We start from the raw sequence: 17,152 nt of genomic DNA, 5'->3' as shown, positions 1-17,152 counted from the left end.
GCTCCATCCGAAGTATGATGGATTCACTGTTTCTCAATATTTGATGAGTCGAATGTTTTTTATTGCAGCTTTTATATGGATGACTACAAAGTGTTCTAGAGTGAAGGAAACACATTGATGTCTCGTACGAAGACCTTCAAAGAACCATTTCAGTGGATCAGGCTTGTTACAGTCAGGACCGAGCCTTGGGCGCCCGAGAGGAGAATCCAGCACTCTCTTCATTTATTGATAGTGTTCATATACAGTCATTCCCTCACTAAATAATGCATCTATTTGTATTTTATACTGACAGAATGTACTAGAAAGCAGGAAAAGTACACCTAAATCACCTAAATGCTGCAATACCAGGCACAACCCACTGACAAGGGTGGCACTATTTCTGAAGGAATGAAAATGCAGGGCCAGTTAGAGCATACCTGACATTTCAGGTGACTTCTGAGAATAAGCTGTTGTGTGTGTACATGAGGAATAACATTATTATATGACTTGTATCCTGCATCCTTCACCAGTTTCCACCTCTGGCTCAATCCCAGTTGTCTCTGAGCTAGTGTGGAAGTCTAGCAGTTATCATGTACACAGACGTGAGGGATTCCTGCTATGTGGCTTATGCTCGGAAGCATCAGCATGGAGGATATATAAAACAGTACTAATCGGTGTAGATGTAAATCCAGCTCTGAGTAGAGATAAAACACTTACTAGAAATCTGCAGCACTTTCTATGTGTGTGTCTCAGCCTCTCTCACTCAGATCCTACCTTCTCCTCTGCCTTCCACTCCCCATAGGCTTCAATAGGCAGCGGTAATCCTATCATCCAATGAGCCGGCGGTCCATTTTATATTGAACAAGGTGGATTTCAAATGTTTTTTTCAGAATGGATGACAAGTTTAGGAGATGGGGGAGGAGAGAGAAAGTGGCTCATAAGTGAAGAAAGAAGCATAATTCTCTGATGAGATATATTATAAGGTTTCTTATTTTCACTTTTACCATTTATTTAGGCATAATTTTATACAATGATAGTGATTACTTAAAGGGGCTGTCTCATCTTATTCAGTAGGTAAAAATTGCAAAGTACTTGTAATAACGAGCGACTTTGCAATTTACCGCTTATTAAAAATCATATTTTAATCCTTTAGATTACTGCTCGTTGCTTAGGATACCGGCAACCTCAGAGGTGGTCGGTGTTCTAGGCAAGGAACAGGCTCGGACTGGCCCATAGGGAACAGAGGAATTCTCCGGTGGGCCCCTGTGCAGACAGGGGCCCCCAAACCCACTGTGTGGGCATAATTCACTCTGTACAGAAAAAAGCAGCATATCATCATTCATTTGCCAAACTACCCAGTTTATTATTATATAGAGGTATAGGTAAATTTTTGAACAAGGGTAATGTAATATTTGCATGCAGGTGAAAATTGGGCCCCCCAAAGTCAATGTTACTGGTGGGACCCCAGTCCGACACTGGCAAGGAGTATGCATTTTCAAGCTGTTTGCTATATAGCTTGCAAGTGCTGCTCTTCAGTGCCCCAGCGCTCCTCCGTTGTTGCACAGACAAGGCTGCTACCCCTTGCAGCATCAGAGTGCAGACAGTTTGGATCAGCGGCTCAGACATCTCTGTGGCTCGAACTGTGAATCTTCAGGAGCACACCTGCCCCCTGGCGAGCAAGAGGCCGGAAGGCTGGAGAGCGCTGTGCTGCTGAAGATAATTTGAGAACAACCCAAGGTGTAATTTTACTTCTTGCTAGCAGTTGGGTGGAGGTCTGAAATCTGCCCATTTCAAAAAAGAAACGTAGGTCCGAATGCTCCTGATCACCCGCTCTGCAAGGATTTGCCACCATGCACTGACGGGAGAGAGTGCTGCTCTGCAGGGGAAGTCATGGAATGAGCAGCTGTGCGCCACACTTGTTCCCAATTATTCTACAGATCATTTGGGTACATCCTCCTATCATAAGAGCAGCCATTGCCTAATGATTGGCCACCATTTTTTATAATGGAAAACCCCCTTTAAGTACCCTGGCCAATGTTAAGTGCCATGTGGTGCCCACCTTTCCTGGCACCATGTAACCAGTGCACGTTTCACCCTCTATACAAATTGTAATAGAAATGTTCATATAGTCACGTAGGGATAGCCCATGATTGTGTTTGGACTCAGAGGTCAGGATTTTTCATTTTTACCAACCCCGTGGGAATCCAGAGCCCAGTAAAGGACATTGCATTTCCGAACGTCTCCATATAAAGTTCTCCAGATTCGGTCACAATTTGCTTTCTTGTACTTGGCACTGAAATGTTCATTTGAATAAGTTTTCAATGACTTTGTATTTTGCTTCCAGGGATCGCACATACCCAGTCCTCCGCAGAAACCGCTGCCGGCAGATCCAAGGTGTACCCGGGTGGACGGTGCCTCCAGCTCCGAGCAGGAACATCAAGGAGCCGTGGCTCAGATCACTCCTGTGAGGTATGCTGTGCACGCTGCAAAGTAACCGCCATCAGGTGCTGCTACCTCTCCGGAAACGCGTGGGTTAAGTCTGGCAGAACCAAAAAAAAAAGAAAACTCCGTCTTATTCTCCGCACCTCACATTTTTTGTAAAGTTGAGCGCTTCAGGCAGCAGAGGAACTGGACTGTAAATGAGTTGGATCAGAAACCGTTTTGACTTGTACTTGCCTTCAGCTGTTACAACAAGGTCTGAAATATCATCAGTGACGGCCCCCGATCCGCCGTACACCCCGGAAAGGTGGATGTTTACAGGTGAAGGGGCAGACTCCAAATGTCACCATTCAGACTTCCCTTTTCCAGTCGAGTTTTGTAACTGGGGCAAGAAAATAATAAGAGATTTGTAGTGAATTGATGTCATGCCACAGGGAGACCGGGGGAACGAAACACAACAATCTGAGAAAGAAAGAGCAAAAAGCCAAGAGAAACAGCACATCCACCACATATCCACAGACAGAGGACGTACAGGGGCTGCAGGGGTGCAGAGATAGGTAGATGGAAAGAGGAAAGGATAGATGGAAAGATAGATGGAAAGATAGATGGAAAGATAGATGGAAAGATAGATGGAAAGATAGATGGAAAGATAGATGGAAAGATAGATGGAAAGATAGATGGAAAGATAGATGGAAAGATAGATGGAAAGATAGATGGAAAGAAAGATGGAAAGAAAGATGGAAAGAAAGATGGAAAGAAAGATGGAAAGATAGATGGAAAGATAGATGGAAAGATAGATGGAAAGATAGATGGAAAGAGAGATGGAAAGAGAGATGGAAAGAGAGATGGAAAGAGAGATGGAAAGAGAGATGGAAAGAGAGATAGATAGATAGATAGATAGATGGAAAGATAGATAGATGGATGGAAAGATAGATAGATGGATGGAAAGATAGATAGATGGATGGATGGAAAGATAGATAGATGGATGGAAAGATAGATAGATAGATGGATGGAAAGATAGATAGATAGATGGATGGAAAGATAGATAGATGGATGGAAAGATAGATAGATGGATGGATGGAAAGATAGATAGATGGATGGAAAGATAGATAGATAGATGGATGGAAAGATAGATAGATGGATGGATGGAAAGATAGATAGATGGATGGATGGAAAAACTAGATAGATAGATGGATGGAAAGATAGATAGATAGATGGATGGAAAGATAGATAGATAGATGGATGGATGGAAAGATAGATAGATGGTTGGAAAGATAGATAGATGGATGGATACAGTAGCAGGATGGAAAGATGAATGGATAGATAGATAGATGGATGGAAAGATAGATGGATGGATGGAAAGATAGATAGATGGATGGAAAGATAGATAGATGGATGGATGGAAAGATAGATAGATGGATGGAAAGATAGATAGATGGATGGATGGAAAGATAGATAGATAGATAGATAGATGGATGGAAAGATAGATAGATGGATGGAAAGATAGATAGATAGATGGATGGAAAGATAGATAGATGGATGGAAAGATAGATAGATGGATGGATACAGTAGCAGGATGGAAAAAATTATGGATGCATGTATAGAGAAATATTACATAAATAGATATTTCATAGCTACAGTATTAGACATGAGAAAGATAGATAGATATATAGATAGATATGAGAAATGGATATGAGATATTAGATAGTTATATAATAAGTGGTAGAGAAATATGAGATGATAGATAGATATTACATAGATACTGTACATAGACAGATAATAGATATCTAATAGATACAAAAGCACAACACTTTCCAGTTGCTCAGCCATGCAGTAAATCAGACTTTCTTTCTATGTAGCTGGTGATTTTATGTTTTTCTGAACATGACATCATCTGGGTACAATCACATCACCAAACATATTGTCTGTACTGACAAGAAGCAAACCCTTTGGTCCAGCTGACTACAGAGGGGTATCTCTGGTTTTATTGATATCCTTAGGCAGGTTTCAAGGCTCTTTAAAGGGCTTGTACCAACATCACAAATTACCGCGGCGCTCGGACCTCCAACTGATCGCAAGAATAAAGGTCCCAAGCTGTCTGGACTGGCGCACTGTTGCTCCAGCTATTGTCTATGGGACTGACAAAAATACAGCGCTGTATCTGGTTATCTCGGTCAGTCACATAGACTTGGAGAAAAGCCCAGAACCTCCCTTTTCACCATTGGTGACGGTCCCAGCCTGTCTGTGGATAGGTGATAAGTGTGATCCTGGTATAACCCCTTTAATGGGTTGGACATTAATTACAGGTAGTCACCTATAGTAGGCACATGAGTGTGATTTCTTCCTACTGGAGGAGAGCTAATATCCATTTACTTTGGGAGGTAAAGGTGGTGCGGACATGGCGCCCGTCAGCTGGATAGGTATAGTGCTTTCTTAGTCTATGTATAGTCTCATCCACTATCTGCAGGGTCAGAAGCCAAACAGTTGGTTCCTTTTCCTCTCTGGCATATGTGGGCAGCTTCTGTGCGCGTCATGTCATGTTTCCGACAGATGCCACAACAGCCTCTTCTCTACCCTAAGAATGTAGAAGTGAGAGTCATCAGATTCCCCCTGTGCAGCTGAGTCACTACTCACAGACAAGCTGTGAGAAAGGGTAATCAGGAAGTCCGAGGTCCGGGGTCAAATGCCAGAAGGGTACGTCAAGACAAGGGAGTAAACAAATAGAGGCAAAGTCAGATACCCGAAGTCAGAGAGCGTCAAGAGAAGGAGGGATAATCTACAAGAATAGTCACGACAAATCCTAGGTCCGGCAACAAGGTCAGAGGAAACAGACACAGGGCTAAGCAAATGCCTAAGTTAAGCAAAGCCACAACTGACACTGACTTCTAACAGATAGCCATCTAAATACCTTGAAAATGATTAAGGACTGTGAGGTACTTGGGGAAACACCCACAGACTAAACCAGATAGAGCAGCAATCAAAATGCTGACAACCCAGCACGCCTCAGGATCAGATTGGATAACAAGACTGTCACTCACAAAACAGAGAATTCAGCACAGTCCAGATCCCATTGGGCGGCTGAACTGTCACTCACAGAGTTCCTTGGCCACGGTCAATGTTGAAACCGTGACACCCCTTTTAAGGAATCGAAGGAGAAGGAATCTTGTCTTGATAGAACATACAGGTTGTGGTGATTCCAGGAATACATCTTCATTCTTAGTTATATATATATAGTATTTGGCCTTATTTGGTGCAACATTTTGATGTCAATCACTGGTATTATGAATATCGCACACACCATGATGTCATAAACACACCCACTGGTGTATACAGGGGGCCCATCACAAGAATTAAATCCGGCCCACCTATGATGCCAGAGTATCCACCCAGAAGGTGTTTCTTTCTTCCTATTTTTTAATAACTCTTCAGCCACCCTTTCTCACAATGTAGTTCCTCTGGGGAGGGCAATCGGTTACATAGTTACATAGTTACATAGTTTATAAGGCCGAAAAAAGACAAGCGTCCATCCAGTTCAGCCTATTTCTTGTGCACTGCAGCTATTCCGCAGCGTTGATCCAGGGGAAGGCAAAAAAAAACCATGCGGTATAGGCCAATTTACATCATTGAGGAAAAATTCACTTCCCGACACCAATCTGGCAGTCAGATTGAATCCCTGGATTAATTAACTAAGCATAAGATGTAATTTTATTGTTCTCAAGAAAGGCATCCAGGCCTCTCTTGAACTCATTAAGTGAGTTGGACATCACCACTTCCTCTCCCAGAGAGTTCCAGAGTCTCACAGCTCTGACCGTAAAGAATCCCCTTCTATGCTGGTGCAGGAACCTCCTTTCCTCCAGACGCATAGTGTGCCCCCTCGTCTTTGTCACCATCCTTGGTATAAACAGGTCATGGGAGAGATCTCTGTACTGCCCCCTGATGTATTTATATATGTTTATGAGGTCTCCCCTAAGCCTTCTCTTTTCCAACGTAAATAGGCCTAATTTTGACAACCTCTCTGGGTATTCTAGTCCCTCCATTCCCTTTATTACCTTAGTCGCCCTCCTTTGTACCCTCTCTAGCTCCAATATGTCTTTCCTGAGCACTGTAGCCCAGAACTGTGCACAATATTCTAAGTGTGGCCTTACCAGCGCTTTATACAGAGGAAGAATAATGTTCTCATCATATGCCCCTATTCCTCTTCTGATGCATGCCATGACTCTATTTGCCTTCATAGCTGCTGCCTGACACTGGGCACTCCAATTTAATTTGCTGTTAACCAAGACGCCCAGGTCCTTCTCCATGTCAGATTTCCCCAACGGTTTCCCATTTAATATGTATGGGTGACTGCTGTTTTTCTTTCCCATGTGCATGACCTTACATTTATCGGCATTGAACCCCATTTGCCATTTTTTGGCCCAACTCCCCAATTTATCTAAATCCTCCTGTAGCTGTGCCCTATCCTCATCTGTATTAACTACTTTACAAAGTTTAGTATCATCTGCAAATATTGCTATTTTACTATGCAACCCTTCCACTAGATCATTAATAAATATATTAAATAATATAGGGCCCAAGACAGACCCTTGAGGCCCCCCGCTAGTAACCCTGACACCCCCTGAGCTTACTCCATTGATAACCACCCTCTGCTTTCTATCACTCAGCCAGCTATTTACCCACTTGCACACATTATCCCCCAGACCAAGCATTCTCATTTTATATACCAACCTTTTGTGTGGCACGGTATCAAACGCTTTGGAGAAGTCAAGGTCTACAACATCCACTGACTCTCCCCGGTCCAGCTGTGAGCTCACCTCCTCGTAGAAGGCCATCAGGTTTGTTTGGCAGGAGCGATCCCTCCTGAATCCATGTTGATATGGAGTTAGACAGTTATTATCATTAAGATATTCTACAATAGCATCTCTAAGAAATCCTTCAAACAATTTACCCACAACAGACGTTAAGCTGACTGGTCTATAGTTCCCAGGGTCACTTTTAGACCCCTTTTTGAATATTGGTACCACATTTGCTTGGCGCCAGTCTAGTGGGACAGTCCCTGTCCATAAAGAGTGCTTGAATATAAGATACAGCGGTCTGTCTATCACATTACTTAATTCTTTTAGTACCCGGGGGTGTATGCCATCTGGGCCTGGTGACCTGTCTATTTTGATATTATTTAGGCGTTTCTGAACTTCCTCCTGGGTTAGGTGGGTGATATTTAGCGGAGGGTTTACTTTATCACTCTGCATTTCCTCCGATAAATTGTTTTCTTTTGTGAAAACAGTGGAGAAGAAGCTATTGAGAAGGTTTGCTTTACCCTCATCGCCCTCTATGATTTTACCCAGGTTATTTTTCAATGGGCCAACGCCATCAGTTTTAATCCTTTTACTGTTTATATAGTTAAAGAACAGTTTGGGATTCGTTTTACTTTCCTTGGCAATTAGTCTCTCTGTCTCCTCTTTTGCTATTCTTATTTGTTTCTTACAGATTTTGTTTTTTTCCCTATAAGATATTAGCGCTTCCTCGCTGCCTTCTTGTTTAAGTTTACCGAAAGCCCTTTTTTTGTTTTTCATTGCCCTCTTGACTTCCTTATTTAGCCACATTGGCTTCCTCCTATTCCTCGCCCTTTTATTCCCATAAGGTATGTACCTTCTACAGTGACTATGTAGGACTGTTTTGAAAATTTCCCATTTTCTATCCGTGCTCCTATTACTGAAGATACTATCCCAGTCTATAAGGTGAAGGGCATCTCTTAGCTGATCAAACTTTGCCCTCCTGAAGTTCAGTGTTTTTGTGACCCCCTTGCTGGGCACCTACTGAAGCACATGTGGAATTGTATAATGTTGTGGTCACTATTTCCCAGGTGCCCCCCGACCTGCACCTCAGTTATTCTGTCTGGCCTGTTAGTTAATATTAAGTCTAAAAGGGCCGTCCCTCTAGTTGGTTCCTGCACAAGTTGTGACAAATAATTGTCTTTGATAATTGACAGAAACCTGTTTCCTTTCTGAGATCTACAGCTTTCGGTTTCCCAGTCTATATCGGGGTAGTTGAAGTCCCCCGTAATAATCACCTCGTTATTTTTTGCTACTTCGTCTATTTGTCTCATTAATAGACTTTCCGTGGCTTCTGCTATATTTGGTGGATTATAACAGACTCCTATGATAATTTTGTTATTGTTTTTTGCCCCATGTATCTCCACCCATAAGGACTCGACCTCCTCATTTCCCTCCCATACATCCTCCCGTATTGTAGGCTTTAGACACGTCTTTACATATAGACAGACTCCACCCCCTTTCCGACTTCTTCGATCCCTTCTAAACAGACTGTAACCCTGTAAGTTAACTGCCCAGTCATAGCTTTCATCCAACCATGTCTCGGTTATTCCCACTATGTCATAGTTACCTGTAGATATTTCTGCTTCCAGTTCATCCATCTTGTTTGTCAGGCTCCTGGCATTTGCTAGCACGCAGTTTACACGATTTTGTTTTGTTCCAATCTTCTCCCTGTGGATTGTATTAGAAATTTTCTTACCTCCCTTCCAAGTATCTTGTCTTGGACCTTCTTTGTCGCACTTCATATCTTTCATTAGTATGTTCTCTGGTTGCATGTTCGTGTCCAGCGTTTTTCTTCCCATCCCCTCTTCTTCTAGTTTAACGCCCTCCTGATGAGTGTTGCGAGTCTCCTGGCGAATGTGTGTTTCCCGGGTTTGTTGAGGTGTAGTCCGTCTCTGGCAAGGAGTCCGTCATAGAGGTAATTCACACCGTGGTCCAGGAATCCAAATCCTTGTTGTCTGCACCATCGTCTCAGCCAGTTGTTCACATCAAGGATCCTGTTCCATCTCCTGACGCCATGCCCGTCTACTGGAAGGATAGAAGAAAAAACTACCTGCGCATCCAGTTCTTTTACTTTCTTCCCCAATGCTTCAAAGTACTGGATAGTAAAGCCAATCAGGGTTGGACCCTCTTTCTCCAATGGCCCTACAACTGCCGTATTGTCTGCCCCTATAGGATGTCCAACCCTGAAAACTCCCCTTATTCACAAAAAACTGAAACTGTCAAATGTGTGTAAGACATACGTGTCAAACTCTGGCCCGTGGGCCAAATCTGGCACGCAGAGTGGTCATATTTGGCCTGCGACACCAGAACCGCCATCCCTATGTGGGGCCCATTATTCTGTATGTAGAACTATGCAAGGCCCATTATATTATATGGAGGACTATCTGGGGCCTATTATTCTGTATGGAGGACTATGTGGGGCCCATTATACTGCATGGAGGACTATGTGGGGCCCATTATTGTGTATGGAGGACTGTGTGGGGTCCATTATACTGTATACTGGTTGGCCCGTGACTTTGTCCAAGTTTTTTATTTTGGCCCTCTGTGTGTTTTGAGTTTGACATCCCTGCTGTAAGGCATGAGTTTTGGATCAAGTAGTCAAATTGATTGAGTAGATTTGGCGTTCACAACATTATATATTGTTAGATGTAGAACTATGCGAGGCCCATTATATTATATGGAGGACTATCTGGGGCCTATTATTCTGTATGGAGGACTATGGGGGGCCTATTATTCTGTATGGAGGACTATGGGGGGCCAATTATACTGTATGGAGGACTATGTGAGGCCCATTATACTGTATGGGGGATTATGTAGGGCCCTTCATTTTGTATGGAGGACTATGGGGGGTCCACTATTCTGTATGTAGGACTATGTGGGGCCTATTATTCTGTATGGAGGACTATGTGGGGCCATTATACTGTATGGAGGACTATGTGGGGCCCATTATTGTGTATGGAGGACTATCTATTATTCTGTATGGAGGACTGTGTGGGGTCCATTATTCTGTATACTGGTTGGCCTGTGACTTTGTCCAAGTTTTTCATTTTGGCCCTCTGTGTGTTTTGAGTTTGACATCCCTGCTGTAAGGCATGAGTTTTGGATCAAGTAGTCAAATTGACTGAGTAGATTTGGCGTTCACAACATTATATAATGTGAGATGTATTCAACCCTGGAAAGAACCGCAACTGTAATTGGAAGAGAAGGCAGAGCGCACTTTCCTTCTGGTTGTAGATTATGCGGCTAGGAAAGGCCCATGCTTGGAGTCCATTTATTAGTGTCCCTCTCAATGCACAAGTGCATTACCTTCTTGATCTACGATAGAGAGGAGACAAACTTAAAAGACTGCAAAACAGAAAGCACCAGCTCAGATTCATCGCTGTACGAAGATCCCCGGGCTGTTAGATTTATTACAGTGTGTGGTCTTTGCACTGCGGAGGCTATTTATTCAGTAATACTAACAGTGTTCCCACTGCTCGAGTACAACACCTACAATGAATTAAAGACAGATTTTCCGTACAAGTGAAAATTCATTATCTTTCCAATAAAAAAAAAAGCATGAAAGGCTGTTCACAAAGTGGTAAATACCAAAGACGTGCGCTGATCTGCAGCTGATCAGAAATTCATGAATTCATGGTTTTCTGGATAGTAAAATGAGCCATATTCACACATAGCAGAATTGCTGCGGGTTGGGTGCGTTACAAATATGTAGCAATGTATTGTAAATGGAGCGGGGGATTTTAATCAGCAGCACAATCCAGGATAAAATCTACAGATTTTGCTCCACACTTGCTGAGAAGAATATTCTCCCAATTTAAAGGGTGTTGTCTCACAAGCACAACCTCTTAAAGGATATTACCATCTTTGTAGACATTTTTGTTTTTGTTTTTGGTAAAAAAAAATGTTGTTTCAATAGAAATATTGAACTGCTTAGATTTCACAGCTTCTGTATATCACTATACATAGGAGACTGCAGACTAAGTTACAAGTGAATCAGTCAGTGAGCTCGTCTATATTCTCAGTCTTTAAGTCTTATCTCTCTTCTCATGAATCATCTTCTAAGTTCATTTATGACCACATCAAAGCAGAAATCCGTAGTGAAAATATCCAACATAAATTGACATGCCACCGCATAAAAATACACACCTCAAGTCAATTTCCGCACAGATTTTTTTCAGTGTGTGGATGAGATTTTGTAAAACCTGTAATGTGCCACATACTTTACATCTGGAAAATCTGCATCGTATTCGCCCAGACTGAACAAACCCTTAATAAGTTTATGGAGATCTTAATAGCAATCTATTTTAGTGAATAGCTTCCCAACAAAATTCCTGGTTAACTTGGGGTTCTGAAGGAAACAATACCAACATACCTAGTGGTCTAGAATAGTCAAGGGGTTTATGGTAACATTCATAAGGTCGGTGCGGCTGTGCAGGGTAGAAATAGAGAGGACTATGCGGCTGTGCAAAGAAAGAATAGAGAGGACTATGGCAGTGCAGAGAAAGAATAGAGAGGACTGTGCAGCTGTGCAGAGAAAGAATAGAGAGGACTGTGCAGCTGTGCAGAGAAAGAATAGAGAGGACTGTGCAGCTGTGCAGAGAAAGAATAGAGAGGACTGTGCAGCTGTGCAGAGAAAGAATAGAGAGGACTGTGCAGGGAAAGAATAGAGAGGACTATGGCTGTACAGAGAAAGAATAGAAAGGACTGTGCAGCTGTGCAGAGAAAGAATAGAGAGGACTATGGCTGTGCAGAGAAAGAATAGAGAGGACTGTGCAGGGAAAGAATAGAGAGGACTATGGCTGTGCAGAGAAAGAATAGAGAGGACTGTGCAGCTGTGCAGAGAAATAATAGAGAGGACTATGGCTGTGCAGAGAAAGAATAGAGAGGACTGTGCAGGGAAAGAATAGAGAGGACTATGGCTGTGCAGAGAAAGAATAGAGAGGACTGTGCAGCTGTGCAGAGAAAGAATAGAGAGGACTATGGCAGTGCAGAGAAAGAATAGAGAGGACTATGGCAGTGCAGAGAAAGAATAGAAAGGACTGTGCAGCTGTGCAGAGAAATAATAGAGAGGACTATGGCTGTGCAGAGAAAGAATAGAGAGGACTGTGCGGCTGTGCAAAGAAAGAATAGAGAGGACTATTGCTGTGCAGAGAAAGAAAAGAGAGGACTGTGCAGCTGTGCAGAGAGAGAATAGAGAGGACTGTGCAGGGAAAGAATAGAGAGGACTTTGCAGGGAAAGAATAGAGAGGACTTTGCAGGGAAAGAATAGAGAGGACTTTGCAGGGAAAGAATAGAGAGGACTGTGCGGCTGTGCACAGAAAGAATAGAGAGGACTGTGCAGGGAAAGAATAGAGAGGACTTTGCAAGGAAAGAATAGAGAGGACTTTGCAGGGAAAGAATAGAGAGGACTGTGCGGCTGTGCAGAGAAAGAATAGAGAGGACTGTGCAGGGAAAGAATAGAGAGGACTTTGCAGGGAAAGAATAGAGAGGACTGTGCAGCTGTGCAGAGAAAGAATAGAGAGGACTGTGCAGGGAAAGAATAGATAGGACTGTGCTGCTGTGCAAAGAAAGAATAGAGAGGACTGTGCAGCTGTGCAGAGAAAGAATAGATAGGACTGTGCAGGGAAAGAATAGATAGGACTGTGCGGCTGTGCAGGGTAGAAATAGAGAGGACTGTGCGGCTATGCAAAGAAAGAATAGAGAGGACTGTGCAGCTGTGCAGAGAAAGAATAGAGAGGACTGTGCAGGGAAAGAATAGATATTACTGTGCGGCTGTGCAAAAAGAATAGAGAGGACTTTGCAGGGAAAGAATAGAGAGGACTGTGCGGCTGTGCAGAGAAAGAATAGAGAGGACTGTGCAGCTGTGCAGAGAAAGAATAGAGAGGACTGTGCAGGGAAAGAATAGATATTACTGTGCGGCTGTGCAAAGAAAGAATAGAGAGGACTTTGCAGGGAAAGAATAGAGAGGGCTGTGCAGAGAAAGAATAGAGAGGACTGTGCGGCTGTGCAGAGAAAGAATAGAGAGGACTGTGCGGCTGTGCAGAGAAAGAATAGAGAGGACTGTGCGGCTGTGCAGAGAAAGAATAGAGAGGACTGTGCGGCTATGCAGAGAAAGAATAGAGAGGACTGTGCGGCTGTGCAGAGAAAGAATAGAGAGGACTGTGCAGAGAAAGAATAGGACTGTGCAGGAAAAGAATAGATAGGACTGTGTATTTGTGCAGGGAAGGAACAGAGTGGACTGTACGGCAGTGCATAGAAAGAATAGAGAGGACTGTGCAGGGAAAGAATAGATAGGACTGTGCTGTTGTGCAGAGAAAGAATCGAGAGGACTGTGCAGGGAAAGAATAGAGAGGACTGTGCAGAGAAACAATAGAGAGGACTGTGCAGGGAAAGAATAGAGAGGACTGTGCAGGGAAAGAATAGAGAGGACTGTGCGGCTGTGCAGAGAAAGAACAGAGAGGACTGTGCAGAGAAAGAATAGATAGGACTGTGTACCTGTGCAGGGAAGGAATAGAGTGGACTGCAGAGAAAGAACAGATAGGACTGTGCAGGGAAAGAATAGAAAGGACTGCGCTGCTGTGCAGGGAAGGAATAGAGTGGACTGTACGGCAGTGCATAGAAAGAATAGAGTGGACTGTTCAGGGAAAGAATAGATAGGACTGTGCAGCTGTGCAGAGAAAGAACAGAGAGGACTGTGCAGCTGTGCAGGGAAAGATTAGAGAGAACTGTGTGGCAGTGCAGAGAAAGAATATTGAGGACTGTACGGCTGTTAAGGGAAAGAATAGAGAGGACTGTGTGGTTGTGTAGGGAAATAGAGAGGACCGTGCAGGGAAATAATACAGGACTGTGCGGTGGTGCAAGCAAATAATAGAGAGGACTGTACACCTATGTAGGGAAAGAATAGAGAGGACTGTGCAGGGAAGTAATAGAGAGGACTGTGCGGTGGTGCAAGCAAGGAATAGAAAGGACTGTAAGGATGTGTAAAGAAAGAATAGAGAGGACTGTCCATCAGTGCAGTGAAGAAATTTAGCAGACTTTGAGGCTGTGGAGAGAAACAATAAAGAGGACTGTGCATAGAAAAAATAGAGAAATAATAGAGAGGACTGTGCGGCTGTGCAGAGAAAGAATAGAGAGGACTGAGCGGCTGTGCAGAGAAAGAATAGAGAGGACTGTGCGGCTGTGCAGGGAAAGAATAGTGAGGACTGTGCGGCTGTGCAGAGAAAGAATAGAGAGGACTGTGCGGCTGTGCAGGGAAAGAATAGAGAGGACTGTGCGGCTGTGCAGAGAAATATTAGAGAGTACTGTGCGGCTGTGCAGAGAAATATTAGAGAGGACTGTGCGGCTGTGCAGAGAAACATTAGTGAGGACTGTTCGGCAGTGCAGAGAAATATTAGTGAGGACTGTGCGGCTGTGCAGAGAAATATTAGTGAGGACTGTGCGGCTGTGCAGAGAAATATTAGTGAGGACTGTGCGGCTGTGCAGAGAAATATTAGTGAGGACTGTGCGGCTGTGCAGAGAAAGAATAGAGGAATTAGATTAGTAGCACCACTCTAGCGCTAAAAAACAAACGCTTGAGTGGTGCTTAAAAGGGCACTGTAACCCATTACTGAAGGGAAAACCCTTGAAGTATGATAGGGTGCACATTTTTCCTGAGTAGAAGTAGTACTGCATTACTGCAGAACATAAAATCAGAAGTCACTATAGGGCAGATATGCACAGCCTTGCCTCGTGTACTTTTTATGTTTCTACAAATGCACTGTTGTATTAACATGAAATTACTATTTTTTTTTGCCAACTGTTTTGATGAGATTCTCAACCCCATAATGTCTCTCACTTCCAGAACTGTGACAATATTGTACCTGAGCTCCACAGTTAAAAAACAAATCACTGCAATACATTTGTAAGATGGAGACGAGATATTGGCAATCGTTAGAACATTACATTGTATTTTGTTCTATTTGCAATGTTGAAGGGTCACTAATTTTCATAACTGGAAGGAATGGGGAAGGTATTTACTAATAAAGCTTGGTATGGCATGTAAATTCTTATTATGGCCTCATAATCTCATCGTCAACAGCACAACGGCCAATATTTCCAGATGGTAAATCACCCCCTCGATCCTAGCTAACACTGCTCGGACCAGATGAAACTCCACCACTTTCAGCCCTTTTGACAGCTATGACAGCACCGCTATAACGGTACAGTGACTGTGCAACTACTGTGCAGTATTTATACCAAAGCTGCATGACATGTATACTGCACCGTGATACATAACATTGCGGACAATTACGAGTTCATCTGTTTCGCCTTTGCTTGTCCCCTTTTACAAGGTCAAGTACAAGGGGAGAAAAAATGGGCGTTACAGCATATAATACTGCATGTCAGCACAACCCCATTGATCGTTGTGTAATGAGACCTCTCCTGCTCAGCATAAAGGGAGGGCGATCACAAGACTGCGCTCAGGATCCAGGATGCTCCCACTGAAATCTGTGTATTTGAGAAGCAGGAAAAATATGCTTTTTCTATATTTTACTTTACTTTTACGCTTAAAAGTCATGTCCTAAAACATCAAGATGCGACTGAACCTGTAAGATAATTTTGTATACTAGAAATACTTCATTGGACTCTCTCCACCCAAAAAACTCATTAGATTTGTTATTAGAACCTCAGCCCAGATTATGGTTGGGGGAAGGATGTAGGCAAAAATTTGGTGGAGATCCTCCATCCTACCTGACCCTTATCACAGTCATATATAAAAGGGGTGGCATTGTGCACTTGTTATTTAAAAAATTGTGCCTTACCTCCGTTCTATGTAACATGCAGTCCACCGCCTGTTGTCAAGTGTAATCAGTCTCTTGCAGCACAGACATCAAGATGGATTGCAATAACTGGGGGATTTGTCTATTTACAGGAAGTGGGTCGGGTCTTTGCATTTTTACAAAAAGTTGGGCAGGTCTTAGTTTCTACAGTAAGTGGGGGCGGGTGTTTGTCTCTTTACAGGAACTCGGGGCGGGTTTTTGTCTCTCTACGGGAAGTGGGGTAGATCTTTTTCTCTTTATAGAAATTGAGGGGCAGCTCTTTGTAACTTTACAGCAAGTGGGGGCAGGCCTTTGTTTCTCTACAGGAAGTAGAGCCAAGTCTTTGTCTCTTTACAGGAAATAGGGGCAGGCCTTTGTTTCTCTACAGGAAGTAGAGCCAAGTCTTTGTCTCTTTACAGGAAGTAGGGGCAGGCCTTTGTCTCTACAGGAAGTAGAGCTAAGTCTTTGTCTCTTTACAGGAAGTAGGGGCAGGCCTTTGTCTCTACAGGAAGTAGAGCTAAGTCTTTGTCTCTTTACAGGAAGTAGGGGCGGGTCTTTGTTTCTCTACAGGAAGTGGGGATGGAGCTTTGTTTCTGCTTCTGCGCTTCAGTCTCTCAAAAAACATATGCTCTTAACAGAGAGGTGGGCTAAGATGCATAGGATCCTTACTCCTAGCAATGCATGCTAGGAGTGGGGAAAGAAGGATCCAACACCTATGATGCTGGTAGAATGCTGATAAAGTGAAACTGTCCAGTAAAAAAAAAAAAAGTAGATGGCAAATTACAGTGCATGAAAATGAAGGCAGTTTCTAGACATATTAACCTTGTTTGTGCGCCAAAATCAGGTTTAACTTGCACAGACCATTACTTCTTAAGTCAATAGGTATTAGGGTGTCATCCGAGCCATAAACCAAAAGATAACCGCTGACCAATTCTTGGCAGGACAGGATCCCTGAACAGTGGGTATTGTTGTCCTATTACCCTCCGCTAAGATCTGTTGCTGCTAGTCAACACCGACTTAAAGGAGGTGAACGTGTTCAGTTATTTTGTGTTTAATAATTTGAATGAATGAAGATCAATCGACAGAAAAAGCCAAATGTCATAT

General features: G+C 43.2%; 2 protein-coding genes across 2 annotated transcripts in view; one reads left to right on the top strand and one right to left on the bottom strand.

Moving 5' to 3' along the window:
* Window positions 1-17,152, top strand: part of ADAM12 (ADAM metallopeptidase domain 12) — a 778,476-nt gene that overhangs the window by 756,765 nt on the left and 4,559 nt on the right. Inside the window, exon 22 of the mRNA XM_073685043.1 lies at window positions 2,324-2,448. Coding sequence (XP_073541144.1) covers window positions 2,324-2,448 — 125 coding nt within the window. The remainder of the gene's footprint in view (window positions 1-2,323; window positions 2,449-17,152) is intronic.
* Window positions 9,257-17,152, bottom strand: part of FANK1 (fibronectin type III and ankyrin repeat domains 1) — a 113,788-nt gene continuing 105,892 nt past the window's right edge. The window contains exon 11 of the mRNA XM_073685053.1: window positions 9,257-9,275. Coding sequence (XP_073541154.1) covers window positions 9,273-9,275 — 3 coding nt within the window. The 3' untranslated portion in view covers window positions 9,257-9,272. The remainder of the gene's footprint in view (window positions 9,276-17,152) is intronic.

The sequence above is a fragment of the Phyllobates terribilis genome, unplaced genomic scaffold (genome assembly GCF_046119375.1).
Source record: "Phyllobates terribilis strain yellow unplaced genomic scaffold, ASM4611937v1 Scaffold_5__5_contigs__length_657084704, whole genome shotgun sequence".
Lineage (NCBI taxonomy): Eukaryota > Metazoa > Chordata > Amphibia > Anura > Dendrobatidae > Phyllobates > Phyllobates terribilis.
Note: the sequence above shows the minus strand (reverse complement) of the source record. Positions and strands in the feature narration are given on the sequence as shown.